We start from the raw sequence: 18746 nt of genomic DNA on the forward strand, positions 1-18746 counted from the left end.
TTCAATCAAGCTCTAGAAAACAGATTCTTTTAAAGTTGGAAAAATTAAAAATAATATTGAGGGCTAACTACACAGCAGATGCTCAATAAATATTGGTTGACCATTTTGAAGAACTTCATTACCACTGCAATTCAAAAACTGTTGCTAGAAATGGCATTCCGATCAGTGAATCATAGAGCAAGGGTTTTTCTTTCTGGAGGTATTTCCACAAGCTTGGGGGTTCCACCGTTATGCCTCAGGAGGGCTCTGCCTAATGCTCCTGCTTCAATCTCAGCAGCTCCACCAAGATCTCAGATAATGTGGAGTTCTGTTTTATATCTTGTTTATGGAAGAACTCAACAACTACTTTAAAAGGGGTTGAAAACCATGGTATTAAAAGAGACTTTTATCTTTCACTATCCTATCAGATCTTAAAGATGGATATATTTTTAATCTGTTCCCCTTGGAGCTGATTTAAAGTGCAAGATGAAGCTAGGAAGATTTTTGGAGAGAAGAGTGCAGCATTCCAAATGGTGCCTTTAATGTGCTCACTAAGGAACCATGTTTGGCCTGAGGAATGGACAATGTGCCATGACAACCTAATAAGGAAGTACTACTTACTAGTGATAGGGCTTGGTGAGACTGCGGATTGGTTTTGTCAGCTGACTTACTTGAATGTAGTTGTCAACAATTCCCCAAGCAAAGTCACAGGGAAATGTCCCTTCTAGGGGTTGATTTTCAGGTAAAGGAGGGAAGCCATTTTTCTCTATCAGCTTCTGGTAGAACAAGGCTGAAGACTTCGGCAACAACTTCTTATCCTGGCTTAGAAAGTCAACGTAGAAGAGTCCACGTCTGATGCTGTAGCCTCTGTGCCACTCGAAGCCATCCATGAGGGACCACGCGGTGTACCCAATGACATCCACCCCGTCTAGCCTGATGGCTGCAAAGGAAAGAGGACAGAGCAACATGACCCTGTGATGGGCACTCGTCTCATGATTCAAGAGCATTTGAGGATTTTACTACTTCAGTAAGTATAATGCTTATTGTTTGGTAAACTGATGACCCTTCTCACTGATGAAAGGCTCTAAGAGAACCTAGGTAACTCTACAAATATTACTAAATGTCTTCACAAATAGGCTTATCTCCAATATGTTTTTATCTGAATTTCCCTTATTTCTTGTGGGTGCTCTTTGGGCCAAGATATCTTGTTCTACTTTCTATCCTAAGCACCTATCTTTGTGCCTGATGCAGTAAATGAATTAAGTCTTCAAAGGCATGGACTACTTACTCTTTTCTTCAGAAAATATTGATATTCCTTTTCTTCTTTAATAAAAAGTGTTTTATTCAGTACAAGCAATCTGAACTGAAAAATGTGTACAGAGATCTAGATATCTTGGGATTTACTTAGTCTTTAATATAATCTAAAAAATCTAGAGTAGTAACTCTGAAAGTCTAGTAATTTTAAACATTATAACCCAGTTTCTCATTTATGAAACAAGTTTAAAAAATTAATTCAAGTTCCTCAAGGTCCCAAATCAGAAAGGTGTTACATAAATGCATTCCTACTATTGCCAAAATGAATTTCTACATTCTGATTAAAAACTATAAATTCACACAGTTTATTAAGATCATCTTAAAGATTGTTTTTCCAGTGGATTCTGGCAGAAAATTAGGATTTTATCCACAATCCTACCTTTTAAGGTTTCCATTATGAATTTTTTGAGGTAATACATATATTTGGCATCATCTCTCTTGGTGGTCCCTGAAACAAACCAGCCATTTTCCACAATAAATATTTGAGGGTGGTTATACTCAAGGTCAATCCAGGAAAGGAGTTGCCTTAGGCTGGGAGATTCCAACTGACGGAACTTCATCTGAGGGTCCAACAGTTGAAAACTCAAGGTTGGTCCAAAGGAAAGAGCAAAAAAGTCGGCTGTTCCCTTGATGAACTTTTTCTCAGATTCAGTAAAATCAGGCAGAAGAGATGAAAGGTTATTCTTCATGCTCTCAGGATAGTCCCCATCAATAAATACGGGTTTGGCAAACCAGCCTAGGACAAAGTCAAGAGATTTCTGACATTCTTTGATGCTATGTTCAGTCATTCTTCGAGGACTGATCCAGTGGGAGCTCAGGGCAATGGACACCTGGCCTCCCTGAGTGGGGCGGAAAGAAGTATTGTAGAGATGCCAGATTTTGGCATGAGCCTATAAAGAGAAAAACCACAGTGAATTTATCTCTGATTGTGAGCAGAAATACAACATGTATTTGAATCCCCATTTCTAGTTGTATCTGTTTCTCATCAACTCTAACCTAATGACTAACCCCACAATGTAAAAGTCACCTGGAACCAATAAATAATTCCAGAGGTAAGTCAGCCCACAGTGAGCTGCAACCATAACTGGAATCATTTCCACTGTTTTTCAGCAGCCAGTGGAAAAATGTGAATTTCTTGTGTTGAATATGTAGTTATTATTCAAACTTTGAAAAGTTAATGAAATAAGAATTTGTTATAATATCTTACTACTTAAATGACTTTGGATTATGTACTTTTTAATTAATAGCCTTCGCGAAAAGAGCCAATCCCGCATCTGTGATTACACCAGGAATTTCTAAATAGGATTGTATTTTTTTATCCTAAGAGACCGGGAGTTTTCAAGTTGACTTAAATTGTTGGAGTCAATTTAATATTTTGTATTCATGTCTCATAACAAAAATTCTAACACATGTTCTCACAATCTTTGTTCTTCTCTAAGAAGAATCAGCGCAATAAAGAACCAACTCCGATATCTAATCTTGGCCCACCACCCAGTACTCCGGGACATGGCTGGCTTCCTGCCGACCCCCGCAGGGTACAAGATACAAGCCAAGAGCAAAAACACCTAAATGCAGCTTTGAAGAGATCAGATGTCCACAGTGAATCAGCAACTCAGCTGGGTGTTTCCTACAGCAATGAAATGGGCTTTGCTTCCATTAAATCAACTTCAGACTCCCATAAAATCTTGCTGACTTCTGATATCTTATTTTCATTTGTCTCCTTTCTATTTACAAAGAATAGTGGTTTTTTTCCTCCCTTACTTGAATTAGGTTTTTCTTTACTTTTGAATTCCTGATTTACTCCCCCTGTTTTTCTCCAAATGCAAGAGCTGTTTATCAGCCTTTTGCTCTCCTAATATATTATCTTGGAAAATTCCATTCTAATTCTGTTTGACTCACATTCTCCCAATGATCATGCCAGTTTTCATTCCACTCCCTGGGCCTGAAGAAGCTCTTGCACTCATATGCCAAACTTCCTCTTCCTTGTTCCTTAATATTCTGCTCTCAGTTCATTTTAGTGCAGGTGTCCAAGAATGGCCTCATCACCATTCTTATGAGTTCAGCCAGATATTTCAGTGGAATCAAATAGTGCATGTCTTTCATTTTTAGCTTCTTAGTAAACATCTACTAGGTTTCATTTCACGGAATGTGTTTTTTCATGACCTAAAGCAGCTATCTATATGCTAGGAAGGAAATGGAGAATACAATATTGATCATAAGAATAGTGGCCTTTGCCCATGTGATTCAAGAAACTGAGGCTTGATTGTGCTATGCTGCTGGATTTGTGATGTGCCCCACCCTTCTCTATCTTCCTCACTTTCACCACCCTATCTCTCCCTTCCCCACTGACAAGAAATCTCACCAGTTAACAGTTAAACAGAAAAGGGGAAATCCAGGCTGTAGTACTCACGATGTTAGCCTAGAGGACTTCGCTAATTTGGCTGATTTGAAGCCTGTGGATAGTCATGACCTAACCCTAACAGACATACCTCTACAGGACAAGCACTAAGAGGGGGGAGTCAGGAGGCCAGGGAGAAGTGGCAGCAACCAAGAACTTCCTGATATGGGTCAGTTTTGCAGGTAGCTGAAGTCAGAGCCATACAGTAGAACTGTCTACAATCACAGACCACTCTTCTAACCTTGAGTACTTTGACATGGCTCAGAGGAGGTCTGGCAAGGAAACGAATGACCCTGGCTATAGGGAAGTGCACACGTGGTGTTTGATATCAGATAAAATTCCTGCTCCATCACTTTTTTCTGTGCCTTTGACCACATAACTTAACCAGGGCAGGTAAAACTAACTTTCCTCTGTCTCTCACAGGGCTGTAATGAGGATTAAATGAGATACTTTACACAAAACACCTAACAAGAGTTTCCACATGGTAGGGTCTCCATGAATGCTTATTCCTTCTCTCCCTAAAGGATCAACAGAACAAAAAGAAAAACACAGCAGGTAAAGGAAACGCCACCTGCTGAGGAATTCAGCCCATAGCATCGCTGTGATATAGTGATACGACCTGGAGTTTGGATTAGAAGAATCTCACGTTTGGATACCAAATCCTCTGTTACCAGTGTGAGCCTCAGGTACTTCTTTGAACAAATGGGAATAGCATCTATTCTCCTTCAGGGACATTGCAAGGATTAAATATGATATAAGTGAAAGTGTTTTTCAAGTGGTCAATTATTTTAGAGAAGTACAGTATAAATTTGTAGCACTGGAAAGTGTGATGATTAGTTTTATGTGTCGACTGACTGGACTGAGGGACCCCCCACATGGCTGGTAAAGCATTGTCAAGAGTTTAAATAGCTACTTCATGGTATTCTGCCTTGGCATCCATTTTGTTTAACTGTGTGTCCTACAGGGAACTTAAACTGACACTAGCCCCTCATGCAAGTGCATGCCCTGACTAGATAGCAGCCCACAATCACAAACAAGTGTAAGTTCCTGAGATGACCTCCCCAATAGCCCCTGTGATCAACAGGTCTCCCATGCCTTGCAGACTTTATATACCTTATGCACCCCTTACAAAAGACCCCTGTGGGGCTTACCAAAACCCCTCTTTTGGTTTGAATTGATCAATCTGGCCCAGGAACCCCAAAGCACTCACACACGGACTCTATTAAAGGCATGAGTCCGGGGTTCTGTCTCTCTCCCTCTCTCTGTGCTCTGCCTTAACCACCCCATGTGGTCCCTTAAGGCATGCTACGTACTTCCTCCAGGACCTGTGAGTGACAGACTTCTCTGCTTCAATTTCTCTTTTTTAAAATAAGGACATCACAAGAAAAAAAAAAAAGCTACAGACCAATAGCCCTTATGGGTATAGATACAAAAAAAACTCAACAAAATACTGACAAAACAATTCCAGCAGCATACTAAAAGGAGTATATACCATGATCAAGTAGGATTTATCCCAGGAATGCAAGGATGGTTCAACATATGAAAATCAATCAATGCAATACATCACATTAATGGAATGAAGAAGGGGAAACCCCGTACGATCATCTCAGTGAATGCAGAAACGGCATTTGACGAAATCCAAACGTATTTCATGACAAAAACACTAAAAAAAACAGGAATAAAAGGGAACTACTGTGATGTGATAGGGGCATTTCTAAAAAACCCACAGTTAGCATCATACTCAACTGGTGAAAGACTTTCCTAAGATCAGGATCAAGACAGAAACAGTACATTGCAAGTTCTAACCAGAGTAATTAGGCAAGGGGGAAAAAAAGGAAAGAAGTCAGAAAGTAGTAAAACTATCTCTATTCACCAATGATGTGATTCTACATAATTCTTTTGTGCTAAAGAATTCACACACAAAAAAAAATTATTAGAGCTAATAAGTGAATTCAGCAAATTGTAGGATATGATATCAACATTCAAAAATCAGTTGTATTGGGCTTCCCTGGTGGCGCAGTGGTTGAGAGTCCGCCTGCCAATGCAGGAGACACGGGTTCGTGCCCCGGTCTGGGAAGATCCCACGTGCCACGGAGCGGCTAGGCCCGTGAGCCATGGCCGCTGGGCCTGCGCATCCGGAGCCTGTGCTCCGCAACGGGAGAGGCCACAACAGTGAGAGGTCCGCGTACCGCAAAAAAAAAAAAAAAAAATCAGTTGTATTTCTATACAATATCAATGAATAATCCAAAGAGGAAATTAAGAAAATAATTCCATTTATAATAGATACAAAAAGAATAAAATACTTAGAAATAAACTTAACCACTCTCACAACTTTTATTTACACTATACTGGAGGTCCTAGCCAGTGTAGTAAGGCAAATCAAAGAAATGAAGTCATGTTGATTGGAAAGAAAATAACTCATTCATATAAAACGCGATTAACTATATAGAAACCCTAAGGAATCTAAAAAAAATAAAAAATAAAAACCCTAATTAGAATTAATAAGTGAATATAGCAAGTTACCAGAATACACTGTCAAGATACAAAACTCAACTGTATTTTAATATATGAGCAAGAAGCATTTGGAAAATAAATTTTAAATACAATACCACTTCCAAAGCACTGAAACCATAAAATACTTAGGAATAATTTCACAAAAGATGTGCAAACTGACTATATAAAACAGTACTAAAAGAAATTAAAGAAGACCTAAATAAATGGAAAGAAATACCATTTTTTATTAATTTTTATTGGAGTATGTTGCTTTACAATGTTGTTTTAGCCTCCACCGCACAACAAAATGAATCAGCCAGACATATACAGATATCCCCTCCCTTTTGGACTTCCCTCTCATTTAAGTTACCACAGTGCATTAGGTAGAGTTCCCTGTGCTATGTTCAGTGTATTCCCATCAGTTGTCTATTTTATACATAGTATCAATAATGTATATGCGAGAGGGATACCATTTTTATGGACTGTAAGACTCAACCTTGTTAAATTATCTGTTCTCCCTGAGTTGATCTCTAGGTTCAACACCATCCCATCCAAAATCCCAATACAATTTTTGTGGAAATTAATAAATTGATTCTAAAATGTATATGATAATTCAAAGCACCTAGAACAGTTAAAATACTCTGCAAAAGGAAGAACAAAGTCGAAGCATAATAGTCAATACAGTGTGATATTGGCATAAGGATAGACAAATAGATCAAAGGAGAAGAACAGAGACTTTTTAAAGCCCATGGCCAGCTGATTTCCAACAAATGTACCAAGGCACTTATATGGCAAAAGGAAAGACTTTTCAACAAATTCTCCTGCAACAATTGTGAAAATATATGGAGAAAAATGAACTCAACCTTACACTGTGCATAAAAATTCATATGAGATAACTCATAGATCCAAATGTAAAAGCTAAAACTATAAAGCTTGTGGAACAAAACATAGCCTCTTAATTTTGGAGTAGGAAAAGATTTCTTAGAACACAGAAAGCATTAATCATAAAAGAAAAAAACTGATAGACTGGACATCATCAAGATTGAAATCTGCTCATCAAAAGTTAACAAAAAGAAAAAACACTGAGGGGAAATATTAAAAATATGTAAATGACAAAAGAGTTATATCCAAGTAAATAAACTATTCCTACCAATCAATAATAAAAAAGAAACCACCCCCCTCCCCACCATGAACAAAAAATTTGAACAGACATTTCACTAGAGCATCCACACCAATGCTCAATAAGCACATGGAAAGGTGCTCAACACCAATATCAACAGGGAAATACAAACTAAAACCACAACAGTCACTCAGACTGTTCTAAATCTGTACTCTTATTAGCTGTGTGACTTTGGACACATAATCTAACTCTCTGTGTCTCTGTTTCCTCATCTGGAAAATAGGAATAACAATAGCACCTTATGTTCACATCTTTATGACGATTGAATAAGTTAATATATGGAAAGCACTTAGAATTGTGACTGGCCATTTATGTCTATTATTCAAGTGTGGTGGTAATGTCACTTGATTTATGATTTTTAAAAGATGACTGGCTGTTGTGTGGTGAACAGACTCTAGGAGGGCAAGATGGGAGCAAGAAGACCAGTTAGGGAGCTGTTGCAATGGTCCAGGCAAAAGATGAGGTTGGTTTGGACCAAAGGAGATAGTGAGAAGGGGCCAGATTTAGGCTATCATTGAAGGTGGAATCAGTAGAACTTGCTGATGAATTGGATGTTACATATGACTTGTGAGGGGAAGAATCAAGGACAACAGAGAAAGCAAAAAATAAGGGCCTGGGGAAGGGAAGCGATCAAGTTCTGTTTAGGTCATGGGTTTAACATCCCAATGAAGATGCCTGGTTGGCAGCTGGGTAACTGAGTCTGAAGTTGGAAAAGACATGGACGGTATTAAACATTCAAATGTATTTCAAAGGTGATAGTGAATGGGTCACTTTTTTTTTTAATCATTCTTTAGATTTTTAAAAAACTTGAAATGGAATAATTCTTAAAGGATTAATTTAATCCTACAAATAATCTTAATTAAATGGACTGAGACCAATGGTAAAAGAACTGAAATGCAGCCCATAAACAGAATATCATTCAAACGGCTAATTTGTGTCTACTCCCTACCCAAAAAGAGCCCTCAAGATGTTGTTTTAGTTGTAAAATAAAGGTGCACTCTTCTGAGAAAGGTCGAAGGACTAGATAAATTTCAGAGAGCACTGGAAGGTTTTTTTCCCCTTTGGCATCCTCTTACCACAAGTTCAAGGATAGTATCATGATTACACATCTAGAGACCTTCTTAAAAGTCACTGCTGCCCTGGGCTGTTACACAAGTACACCAACTAGCCTAAATTTCATGACTGTAGGCCGAATTATTCCTCTTATTTCTATCAGCACAGCCCCATGGATTGTAAACTAAAGTTCCTTCAGAAAGAATTTCAAGCATCCTCCCCCAAAATAACCACCTAATAGAGCACATAAATAATTTCAAAAAAATAGGCCCCTATGACTTTTATCTACAAAAATAACCAGTTCTCTGTGTGCAGTTCCTCAAAATTTGCCTGGGACCTGCCTCTATCACCCAGGCCCCAACCTATGCCCAGGGCCTTATGTCCACCCTCGCTGATACCCAGTCAGAAAAATCATGGACTTAGGCAGCAGCTGGGCTTGCTTGACTTTATTTTGTACTTCTTAGCCAATTAAATAAGTAGAATTTCTAGCTCGATCACCAAGCCTTACAGCCTCCTACAAATTAACAATTTCCTATCAATGTATATCTCATTGCTCCCCAACCCTGCTCTTTTGCTACGGTCAGGTCAATTTCTTGTTACCCCTCACCCAAGTCTGTACGTACCTTGGATGACAACCTATCAACTCTGTAATGACATTCTATTTTTCCTCTATCATCTCTATCCCTCCCTGCCTTCTGTTTACACTTGCCTCTTCCAAGAAGGAGTCCCTAATTAATCCTGCTTCCTCTTACTGCTATTTTCCCCAGTTATTCTCTGAAAAATTCTCTCTCCTTCCAAATTCACCTCCACTCTCATCTCCCCTGTGAAGCCTTGTTTGGCTCCCCAGACACAGTAGACATCCCTTTCCCATTGCTCTCTGCACAAATACAGTTGGGGTAGATGTCATGCTTCTTCATAAACTGGCAGCTCTTCATCAAGACTGTACACTCTCCATCAACAACAGAGTTGACTTGAAACAATCTGAACATCCAACAACATGAGATTATTCATTTACTTATTCTTTTAGTCAAACATTTATTGAGTAGCTACTATGTGCCAGTCATAGTTCTTAGATTACTTGAAACAAATCTAAAAGGCCAACAATAGGGATTAGTTGAAATAACTCACAAATTAGGGGTTAAATGGAACAAATTAATCGTTGGCTACAAATCAATCACTTTAATAAATTATAGTTAGCTACAGTCAAATCATAAGCAGTATTACCTAATTTATGGAATCATATGCACATCTATAAAATAAATATACATAGGACAGGATTTTGAAGAATTTGTACCAAGAGGATAATTGTTGTCATCTCTATTGAGTGGGACTATGGCCATTTTTTAATGCTGTTCTGCTTTTCTGATTTTCTAACTTTTATGTAATAAGCATGCATGCATTGCTTTTCTAATAAGAAAAATAAAATAAATAATAAAAGTAACTGAAATTTTCAAGTTTGGGGAATTTTCTGCTTCAAATTATTTACTAGATTATTTTCTAAACTGATGATGTCTGTCCCGCTTGTTTAGCTATGTTTTGCACAAAGATGGATGACTTGGATTGTTCCAACTAATTCTATCTCACACCATCCAACAATTACTTATTGATTTACTAATCTCCTATTGTCACACATTTCAGTTGCTCCAAAATTTCACAAACATGGAAGAACAGTTTCTTACATTTTAGCCTCATAATTTCTGGGGAAAAAAAAGTTAGGAATGCTTAAAAGATTCACAGAAAAACAAAATTATTAATACAGAAAGTCTAGCAACTGAGATTTATTTTTGACCAAATGATCCAGTTCATTACATTATTCTCCATCAAAATGTTTTTGACCAAGTTGTAGTTCATCAGATCATCTGGAATTCACCCCAAAACTCTAAGATCCATGTATTAAGCCAAACAATTAGGATCTCTTTTCTAGCCTGGGCCACATTTGGGGTAAGTGGTATAGGGGCAACAAGCATTTAAAATATCCTCATAGTGGAATGTGGCTGGTGCTTGGGGAGGGCAGTGGAGTATCTAAGCATGGAAATTATGATTAAAGGCACAGACATAAGAATGTATTCAGTGTTGTGAAAATAATGATACTAGCCTAATTAGAGAAAGCGTTTAAAACTTTGTGGCTTTTGGCATATAAGTTTACAATAGGAAGTGTGGGACCAGAATATGAAAACTTTTGAATGCAAAATTATTTGGATTTGATAGAACAGATCATAACAGGTGAGCATAAACTTCTGAGACAATGAGGATCAAAATCATACAATCAAAATCATCTCTTGCAGAATGGATTAAAATGTGAACAACTGGATGCTGCAAGTTGGAACGCTACTGCCAAAAAAATGTAGGTATGATTAAGGTCCTGGACAAAGGTGATGATTACTGGAAAGTGCTCTCACATGCGCATGTGTGTAGTGAGAGAGAAAGATTGCCCTCCTCAAAGGGAATGGTGATTTGCAAGTCCTATTCCCAAAGTCATTGGAGCTCTTCGCCAATTCTGTGACCCACCCCAGTGTCCTTCTAATAAAGTCCCTTTTCCTCTTTAACCTAGTTTTAGTTGGGGTTGGTCATTTGCAAATATAGAATTCCTAATACACATATAACCAAGTTTGAGATTCTATAAGAACTCACTCAAAGGAATGCTTTTACAACTAGGCAAGATACAGATCAAGGTAGATTTTTTTTAAATCATGGTGTAGTTTTGGAGTTTTGTTACTTATGATCATTTTGTCTGGATTTTTCCAAAGAAGGTTACATAAAAGGCCTTACTCATTCATTTTTGAATAAAAAGTTCCTTCAAATGAAGTAAAAATTATTTCATAACTCACTCTTGGTAAATACATCAATAAATCAGAGATTAGGTTTCTTGCCTCATTAATTTATCTGTACAGGACTAATCAACATCAGTTAAATCATTCTATTTAATACTAAATCATGCTGCTATGAAAATCCTTCCAAATCATTGATGCTAGGTTGTTAACAAAATATCTGGCTTGTGACCAGAATCCGTCTGGTCCATTAATCACAACGTTATCGGAGACACAGAGGGGTTCCAATTCCTGGTTTTTGCACCTGTTTTTCTAATAGCAACAAAATGAGAGCCAAGAAAGGAACAGGGAGGGAGACATCAGGCTAGATGAGAAAAAGCGACACGAAGATAAAGGACTCAGATAAAGGATGTATTCCCAAGATCAGCCAAAGCATCCTAAGTTTCATCAGTCAACCAGGCTCTTTTCAGTAAACATTTATCACTATAATTGCCAAAGTAATTCTGTAATACCCTCATGAAACGGCTACTCTCTGATTTCAACAAAATTGAGAAAAGTGTTTTTCTTCCATAACAGTCACCTTTACTTTCTAAATGTTTACTTCTGCCTCCTCACCTAATTCTCCTGCTTTGACTTATCAACAGCAGATGCCAACCAACTGACTCTCTCTGAGACTTTAAGATCACTTCTCAGTTCCCAGGCTCATTCATAGCTCTTTGCTTTGGAAATAACTCAATTTCCCTTGCAAGAGAGAACACTTTTCGCGTAAAGAAAAAGTGACATGTGGATGTGTGAGGTCTTCTATGTTGTCAGACAGGATAAGAGTACAGGAACAGGAAATATGTTTTATGGAATAGCCTATAATAGAAAGTAATCTGCTTGCCCCTCTTTCCCCCCCTTTTCCCATTTGCCTTATGTGGTAGCAGTTTCTACATGGTCTTAAGTCAAAGTTTTTCACACCACAGATTCTAGCTGTGAAATCGAGTTATGTATAGCCACAGAAATTTTGAAAATGGAAATAAAATAGAACTAATTCTATTCAGAGTGCACCACATGTCATAAGGGTAAGTATTGTTTTGTGAGACTTCTGTTGTGTATGTGTCAACACATAAGATGCCTTTCTTACTGTCAGGGTCAAGGTCAGAAAAGTTTGAAAGTCAGTGATCGATGTTAAGGGCTATTTTCATTCTGCAAGTATTTATTGAGCACCTACTATAGGCTTGGCCCAGTTCTGGCACTTAGGGATCCATTAGTGAACAAGTCAGACAAAAACCTCTGCCCTCATGGAACTTCCATCTCAGCAGGAGGAGAGAAAAAAAAACAACGAACATAACAAACGTGAACTAAAAAGCATGTTAAAAGATGGTAAGTGGTGTGAAAATAAGGGAACAAAATAAGGGAGCCCTGGGTGCCAAGGAGAGGAGATGCCATTGCTTTTGGTAGCACTCACAGGAGTCTTTATTTTCCTTTCACTGAATATGCCGTAGTTTTAATCTTTTCATTTTCCATCTCCATAGGACAAAATCCGTATGTGCTCCTATTAGGCAAGAATCATTTCCATTAACATCTACCCTTATAGAACTTAAAATACCCTGATCCACAGTAAACAACAAATCTAAAAAAGACACACTCCCTTCTGCACCCACAGAGAGTCAGAATCAGAGAATAGGATTAACCCAGGCAGGCTGCTCAGAAGGACGTCAGTAATCCTTCTGTCCCATTTCCAAGTCTAGGAACATTTTTCCTTAGTCTCCTTTTGTGATCTTAAATAATCCCCGAAGATTATTCTTTATCACAAAGAAAGCTGGTCAGCTTGGGCTTTGGTGGGACTCATTTACAAATGTTCATCAAGGGTGTTAATTAACATGCATAAGCCTCTTGGCCCTGCAGTGTTGAGCAACTACTAAATCCAAAGAATAAGCTTCTGTCTGGGGGTTGCATAAGGAATCGAAGACTGCCTTTTCAATAGCCACTATTATGCCAGAGGCTGTGTGTTTGCTTTTGTTTTGTTTTTTAATTGCTCTTCTAGGGTCTTCTATTCTGAAGCTAAAAACCAAACCCAAGAAACTCGTGTTCACACATTTCGTCTGCAGTACCTATGAACTCGGTGAACTCCTCTCTTCTCTAGGCCCCCAGAAAGTGCTTCTTGAGCCAGGAAGGGGTCCTCTACTCCCACTAAGTCTGGGGTGCTGGGAGAAGCATTTTAAATGGGGTGTTCAGGATGTGCCTCATTTGAGAACGTGGCTTTTGAGCACAGGCTTAAAGGAGGTGAGGGAGCTGTGGATCTGGGGGTACAGTGGGGTGGGGAGAACATTCCAGGCAGAGAGAAGAACCAGAAAAAAGGGCCCCAAGGCACAACAGCAAGGCCTTCCTGTGGCTGAAAGGCAGTGACTGAGGGGACAGGGGGTTGAGTTGAGGCCAAATGTATTAAACAGCTGTGAGGGTGTTTCCAGAATGGGGAACTGGAATCATAGCTGCTTGACCTGTCTTCCTCTATGAAGAAAGGGAAAATTCAAAACTGCAGGGCTTAAACATGAAAGGAAAAGAAAAAAAAGAAGGAAAGCTTTTTAATCAAATTGTGAATGACGCGGTTTTCATTCCCCCATCTTATTTCTCACAGAGTAGCAATAAACACCAGGAAACATCCACACACGGTTTCTGCTGTAACTCCTCATGAAAGATTGTTTGGTTTCTTTAATTTTTCAGAAATGAGAATCGTGTAGAAGAAAGAAAATGAGAGCTCTGAATTGAAATGCACCTTTTTCATGACTATTATTTGAGTTATCATGGAATCATTACTTCACCAAGCAAATATTTACACAACGGGCAAGTTATTATGCAGGGAATACGCAGAGATCACAGCCCAGGTACACTCGTGACACCTCCATTTCTGAGCGCCGATGTGACAAGGAGGGAACCTACCCTTGGTCTAGACATTCACCAGCACACACACAAATGAAAACTGTGGGCTGGAGACAGCAAGCAGTAAGGCAGTGAGCACTGCAACCAGGGGTTCGGAAAAGCTGGGCTCTTTTTTTTTTTATTGGGATAGAGTTGCTTTACAATGTTGTGTTAGTTTCTGCGGTACAGCGAAGTGAATCAGCTATACGTATACATATATCCCCTTTTTTGGATTTCCTTCCCATTTAGGTCACCATAGAGCACTGAGTAAAGTTCCCTGTGCTATACAGCATGTTCTCATTAGTTATCTATTTTATACATAGTAGTGTATATATGTCAGTCCCCATCTCCCAATTCATCCCACCCTGCCCTTCTCCCGCTGGGTCCACATGTCCGTTCTCTACATCTACGTCCATTCCTGCCCTGGAAATAGGTTCATCTGTACTATTTTTCTACATTCCCCATATATGTGTTAATATACAATATTGGTTTTTCTCTTTCTGACTTACTTCACTCTGTATGACAGTCTCTAGGTCTATCCACCTCACTACAAATAACTCAATTTCATTTCTTTTTATGGCTGAGCAATATTCCTTTGTATATATATGTACCACATCTTCTTTATCTATTCATCTGTTGATGGACACTTAGGTTGCTTCCATGTCCTGGCTATTGTAAATAGTGCTGCAATGAACATTGGGGTGCATATGTCTTTTTGAATTATGGCTTTCTCAGGGTATATGCCCAGTGGTAAGATTGCTGGAAAACCTGGGTTCTGATCCCAGTTTGATCCCTTGGCAGTTTAGATCCCTAAAATCTGAGCCTCTCAACTATTTTACCGGCCCCCCAAAATACACAAAAGCATTTCAGAAACTTTAAAGCATTATTCATGGTATAGGCTTTTTCAAAATTATTTTTAATTAAATAAACTCATTAATGTAGTTTAAAATCAAAGTCTTACGAAAAACAGTAAGCATCTTCCCCAGGCCTTCTCAAACTCCCACTTCTGCTCCCTGCAGACAACCTCAGTGAACTTTCAGCTGTTTCTTCCAGTAATTACTACCGTATTTCTAAATAATATGCTTCTTCCAACATTTAATAATTCACCATAATGAAGAGTTAGCTCTCTCACACCCCTCAATTTTCTTGCCTCATTCTCCCAAATGTCTGTTCTTATTCAAATCATTAACCAATAGTCGCATCGAGGTTCTCATATAAATATTGTTCACTGGAGAGCCAAATGGGACACTATAATATTTCCTTTTTTGTACAGCTTTTTATTTTCCTTTGAATAAATCATCACCTCACTATTAAACTTGTGTAATACTTCCTATGTGTTTTAATGTTTTCGTGATTCTCCATCACATTCCCTACCCTCTATTCTATTGAGTCTACTTTTTTACTTAGAGCTCTCCCTTCTCTGCTAGATTCTTCCATCCTCCTGGTTCCATCTGGACGAGATGCTGTCTAGAACTGCTCTCGTCCTAGAATTTTTCTTTATTTCTTATGGATTATAGCTATACTTTTCTACATCTGTTTTCTCCCCGTTTACTTACTCTGTAATTTCGTTGGTGCATGCTTTCCATTAGCTTCTTAGGAAAGATTACACAGAAGGTAGGATTTATTATTTTTTTAACATCTTTATTAGAGTATAATTGCTTTACAATGGTGTGTTAGTTTCTGCTGTATAACAAAGTGAATCAGCTATATGTATACATATATCCCCATATCCCTTCCCTCTTGTGTCTCCCTCCCACCCTCCCTATCCCACCCCTCTAGGTGGTCACAAAGCAGTTTCCTCGTTTACCAAAGATAAGGTGACCATATGTGTGTGGGTTTATCTCTGGGCTTTCTGTCCTGTTCCATTGATCTATATTTCTGTTTTTGTGCCAGTACCATACCAGAAGGTAAGCTTTCTAAATCCCTACATAACTGTGCATTCATTGTGCTAGGAATTCAGAAGGATCTTTAAATCTAAAGGCTTGTGTTCCTCAGTTCTGGAGGATTTTCTTATATTCTTTCTTTAATAATTTCCTGCTCTCCATATCCTTATTGTCTTTCTGAATTCTTATTAGTTTGATGTTGGACTTTTATGTTTCATCTTTTAAATCTTTTTCCCCTTTCTTTAATATTTCCATTTCTTTGTCATTTTGTACTACTTTGGGGGCACTTCTTTTCCTGTATCTTTCAATCTTTTTACTAAACATTTTATTTCAACAGTCACATTGTTGACGTTCAAGAATTTTTAAATATTCTCTGATTTGTTCCTTTTTCCATTTGTGTGTATTTAATTTCCTGCATAATGTGTTTTTCATGGTTTGCTTTTCTGTGTATTTATTTTATTCTCCCTGTTTCATGGTGGACACTGTCCTCAAATACCTTTTGATGCTTGGCTGTCCATTCATATTTAAGAGAAAAGTATTTAAAATCTAGTCAAAATTATAGGCATGGGGACACTTTATAGGCAGCAAGCTATGCTCATTTGCCAGGAAGTCAGTCACTTCATTAGGGGACCAGCCCCCAATGTCAGTGGGTGAGATCCTTACTTTGGTGCCGTTCAAAGGCACCGAATACCCTCCCTTCCCCTACCAGGAGAGACAGATGCTATCTGCTTAGAGTGATCAGGCTGCTGGGAGGTGATGGAAAGTTTGTAGGTCCAATTCCAGTTGAGCCACTGTGTTCATCCCTGTGTCTCACTCCTGTCTTTGCTCTATGTAGCCCCAAAGTTCCACTCCCCTGTCTTTCAATTACTCCAGAAAGCAAGCCTCCAGTCTCAGGCCTGGGAATATGGTAGGGTGTGAGTATTCTCTGCGATTAAGTAGATTGTCTAATGATCTGACAGAGACCTATTGATGTCATCGAATAAAATAAGTTTAAGTGAATATCCATTATTTATTTAATATTGCAGGATCTAATCCCTGGCACTACCCAATGTGAACACGCTCAAAAATCCACATTCTTCAACATATGCAACCATTCAATTTGGGGAAATTTCACCACTTCAGTGGGAGGCCACAGCCCCCATCTAGAGCCTCAGGGAGATATGATGGACGAGGCACACTGGAGGGTGTGGAGTCACGCTCCTGTCAGGGCTTCAGATGAGCCAGATGCTATAGGTCGAGTGTTATAAACTCAAAATCCATATAGATTTGTTTGGCCTTTGTCAGGCTTAAAAATTTTTTTTTTGAGATAATCTTTAAAATTCAGGAAATTTCACTCAAAATTCTGAGTTTCTAGCTTCTCTTAAAATCGGAGAATCTGGCAGGACCATACCTCATCCCTCCTGACAGAGAATTACCTGGGGCACATGCTCACCCAGGGCCACAACTTCTCCTACTCGCCCACTTCACTCGGGTGAAACAACCTGTCTAGTTAACATTCATCACCACACATAGTTACAATTTTTTTTTTCTTGTGAGAACTTTTAAGATCTACTCCCTTAGCAAATTTCAAACACAAAATACAGTATTAACTATAATCACCATGCTGTACATTATATCCCATGACTTATTTTATAACTAGAAGTTTGTAATATCTTTTGACTGAGTCTTCTCTTTTTCTTTTTAGCTTTTCTTCCTCCTTATATATTCTCAGTTTCCTCCAAGTTTTTGCCCCAGAAAGTTGAGTTTTTTCCCCTCTTTATTTAGGTGGGTCTCAATCTTTCAAGTTAGAGGCTTTCCTTGGATCCTGTTGATTCTTGATTGTCTACTCATGTTTAAGAACGAGAAACAAAAACCCTGACTGGAAGGTCTGAGCATGTGGGTGGGGCATGTTGATTTTGAGCTTCACTGTGGAGTGATCTGTCTCTGCCATTTGTTGTGGAACCTTTAGGATCAGCATCTTAGGTCTTTCCGCATGAGCTCATCAGACTCCCTGGAGAAGACACTTCCAGTCCCTCCCTGGGGAGTAGAAGTCACACAGCCAACATTCCGAGAGCCTGGTGGGCGAGGAGAGCTGGTAGCGGGGTGGAGGAGGGGTCTGGGGAAGGGGTGGGTGTCTCAAACTTGTCGCATATGTTCACTTAGTCCTTATTTTCAGTGTGGTGCTCATGCCCTCAGTTGTGCCTGATGTCCCTCAGTCCAGACACTTTCCATTTTATACTCTCCAGAAAGTTCACTTCGAGTTTTCTCCTTGAGTGGAGAAGCAGCATATGCCCAACAGGCGGGATTGGGGGAAGAGACCCAGAAATCTAGTTGTTTCTTACACAGCTTTCAACCAATTCTTCTCATTTTAAGCACCCACTCCCTTCACCTCCAGTTCCATAGTACCTGCTCTTGCTATTCTCTGAGCCTCTGGAAGATTCTGCAATCGTAGGATTGGTTCTTGGCTTCTCCCACAGCCAATTCAGCAGTCAGCTTGCTCAGATCTGCTGAGTCAGGAATACTCTCCCACCTGCTTCTCAGCTTCCAAATTTCTGTTACTATTCTGCTGTCTCCATCACTGTGGGTCTTTCTCCCTCACCCTTCCTTCCTTTGCTCCTTCCCTCCCCTTGCCGCCCCCCTTCTTTGCTTTAACTGTTTCTTTACTAAAGTTTAATGGGGTTTCAAGAGGGAAAATAAATTAGATGGGTAAATTCACTCAGCCATCTTTTCCCAGAAACACCACTTACGATTTCTCCATCACAAAAGTATTACATTTTGCTTATAGAACAATTAGAAAA

At 39.0% G+C, this 18746-nt stretch overlaps 1 protein-coding gene across 1 annotated transcript in view; it reads right to left on the reverse strand.

Annotated features, from left to right (window-relative positions):
• The window catches only part of KL (klotho), a 75688-nt gene that overhangs the window by 47077 nt on the left and 9865 nt on the right, over positions 1-18746 (reverse strand). Inside the window, exons 3-4 of the mRNA XM_024755646.1 lie at positions 1673-2183; positions 651-919 (exon numbers count right to left, since the gene is read on the reverse strand). Coding sequence (XP_024611414.1) covers positions 651-919; positions 1673-2183 — 780 coding nt within the window. The remainder of the gene's footprint in view (positions 1-650; positions 920-1672; positions 2184-18746) is intronic.

This window comes from Neophocaena asiaeorientalis, unplaced genomic scaffold, assembly GCF_003031525.2.
Source record: "Neophocaena asiaeorientalis asiaeorientalis breed wild unplaced genomic scaffold, Neophocaena_asiaeorientalis_V1.1 scaffold59, whole genome shotgun sequence".
Lineage (NCBI taxonomy): Eukaryota > Metazoa > Chordata > Mammalia > Artiodactyla > Phocoenidae > Neophocaena > Neophocaena asiaeorientalis.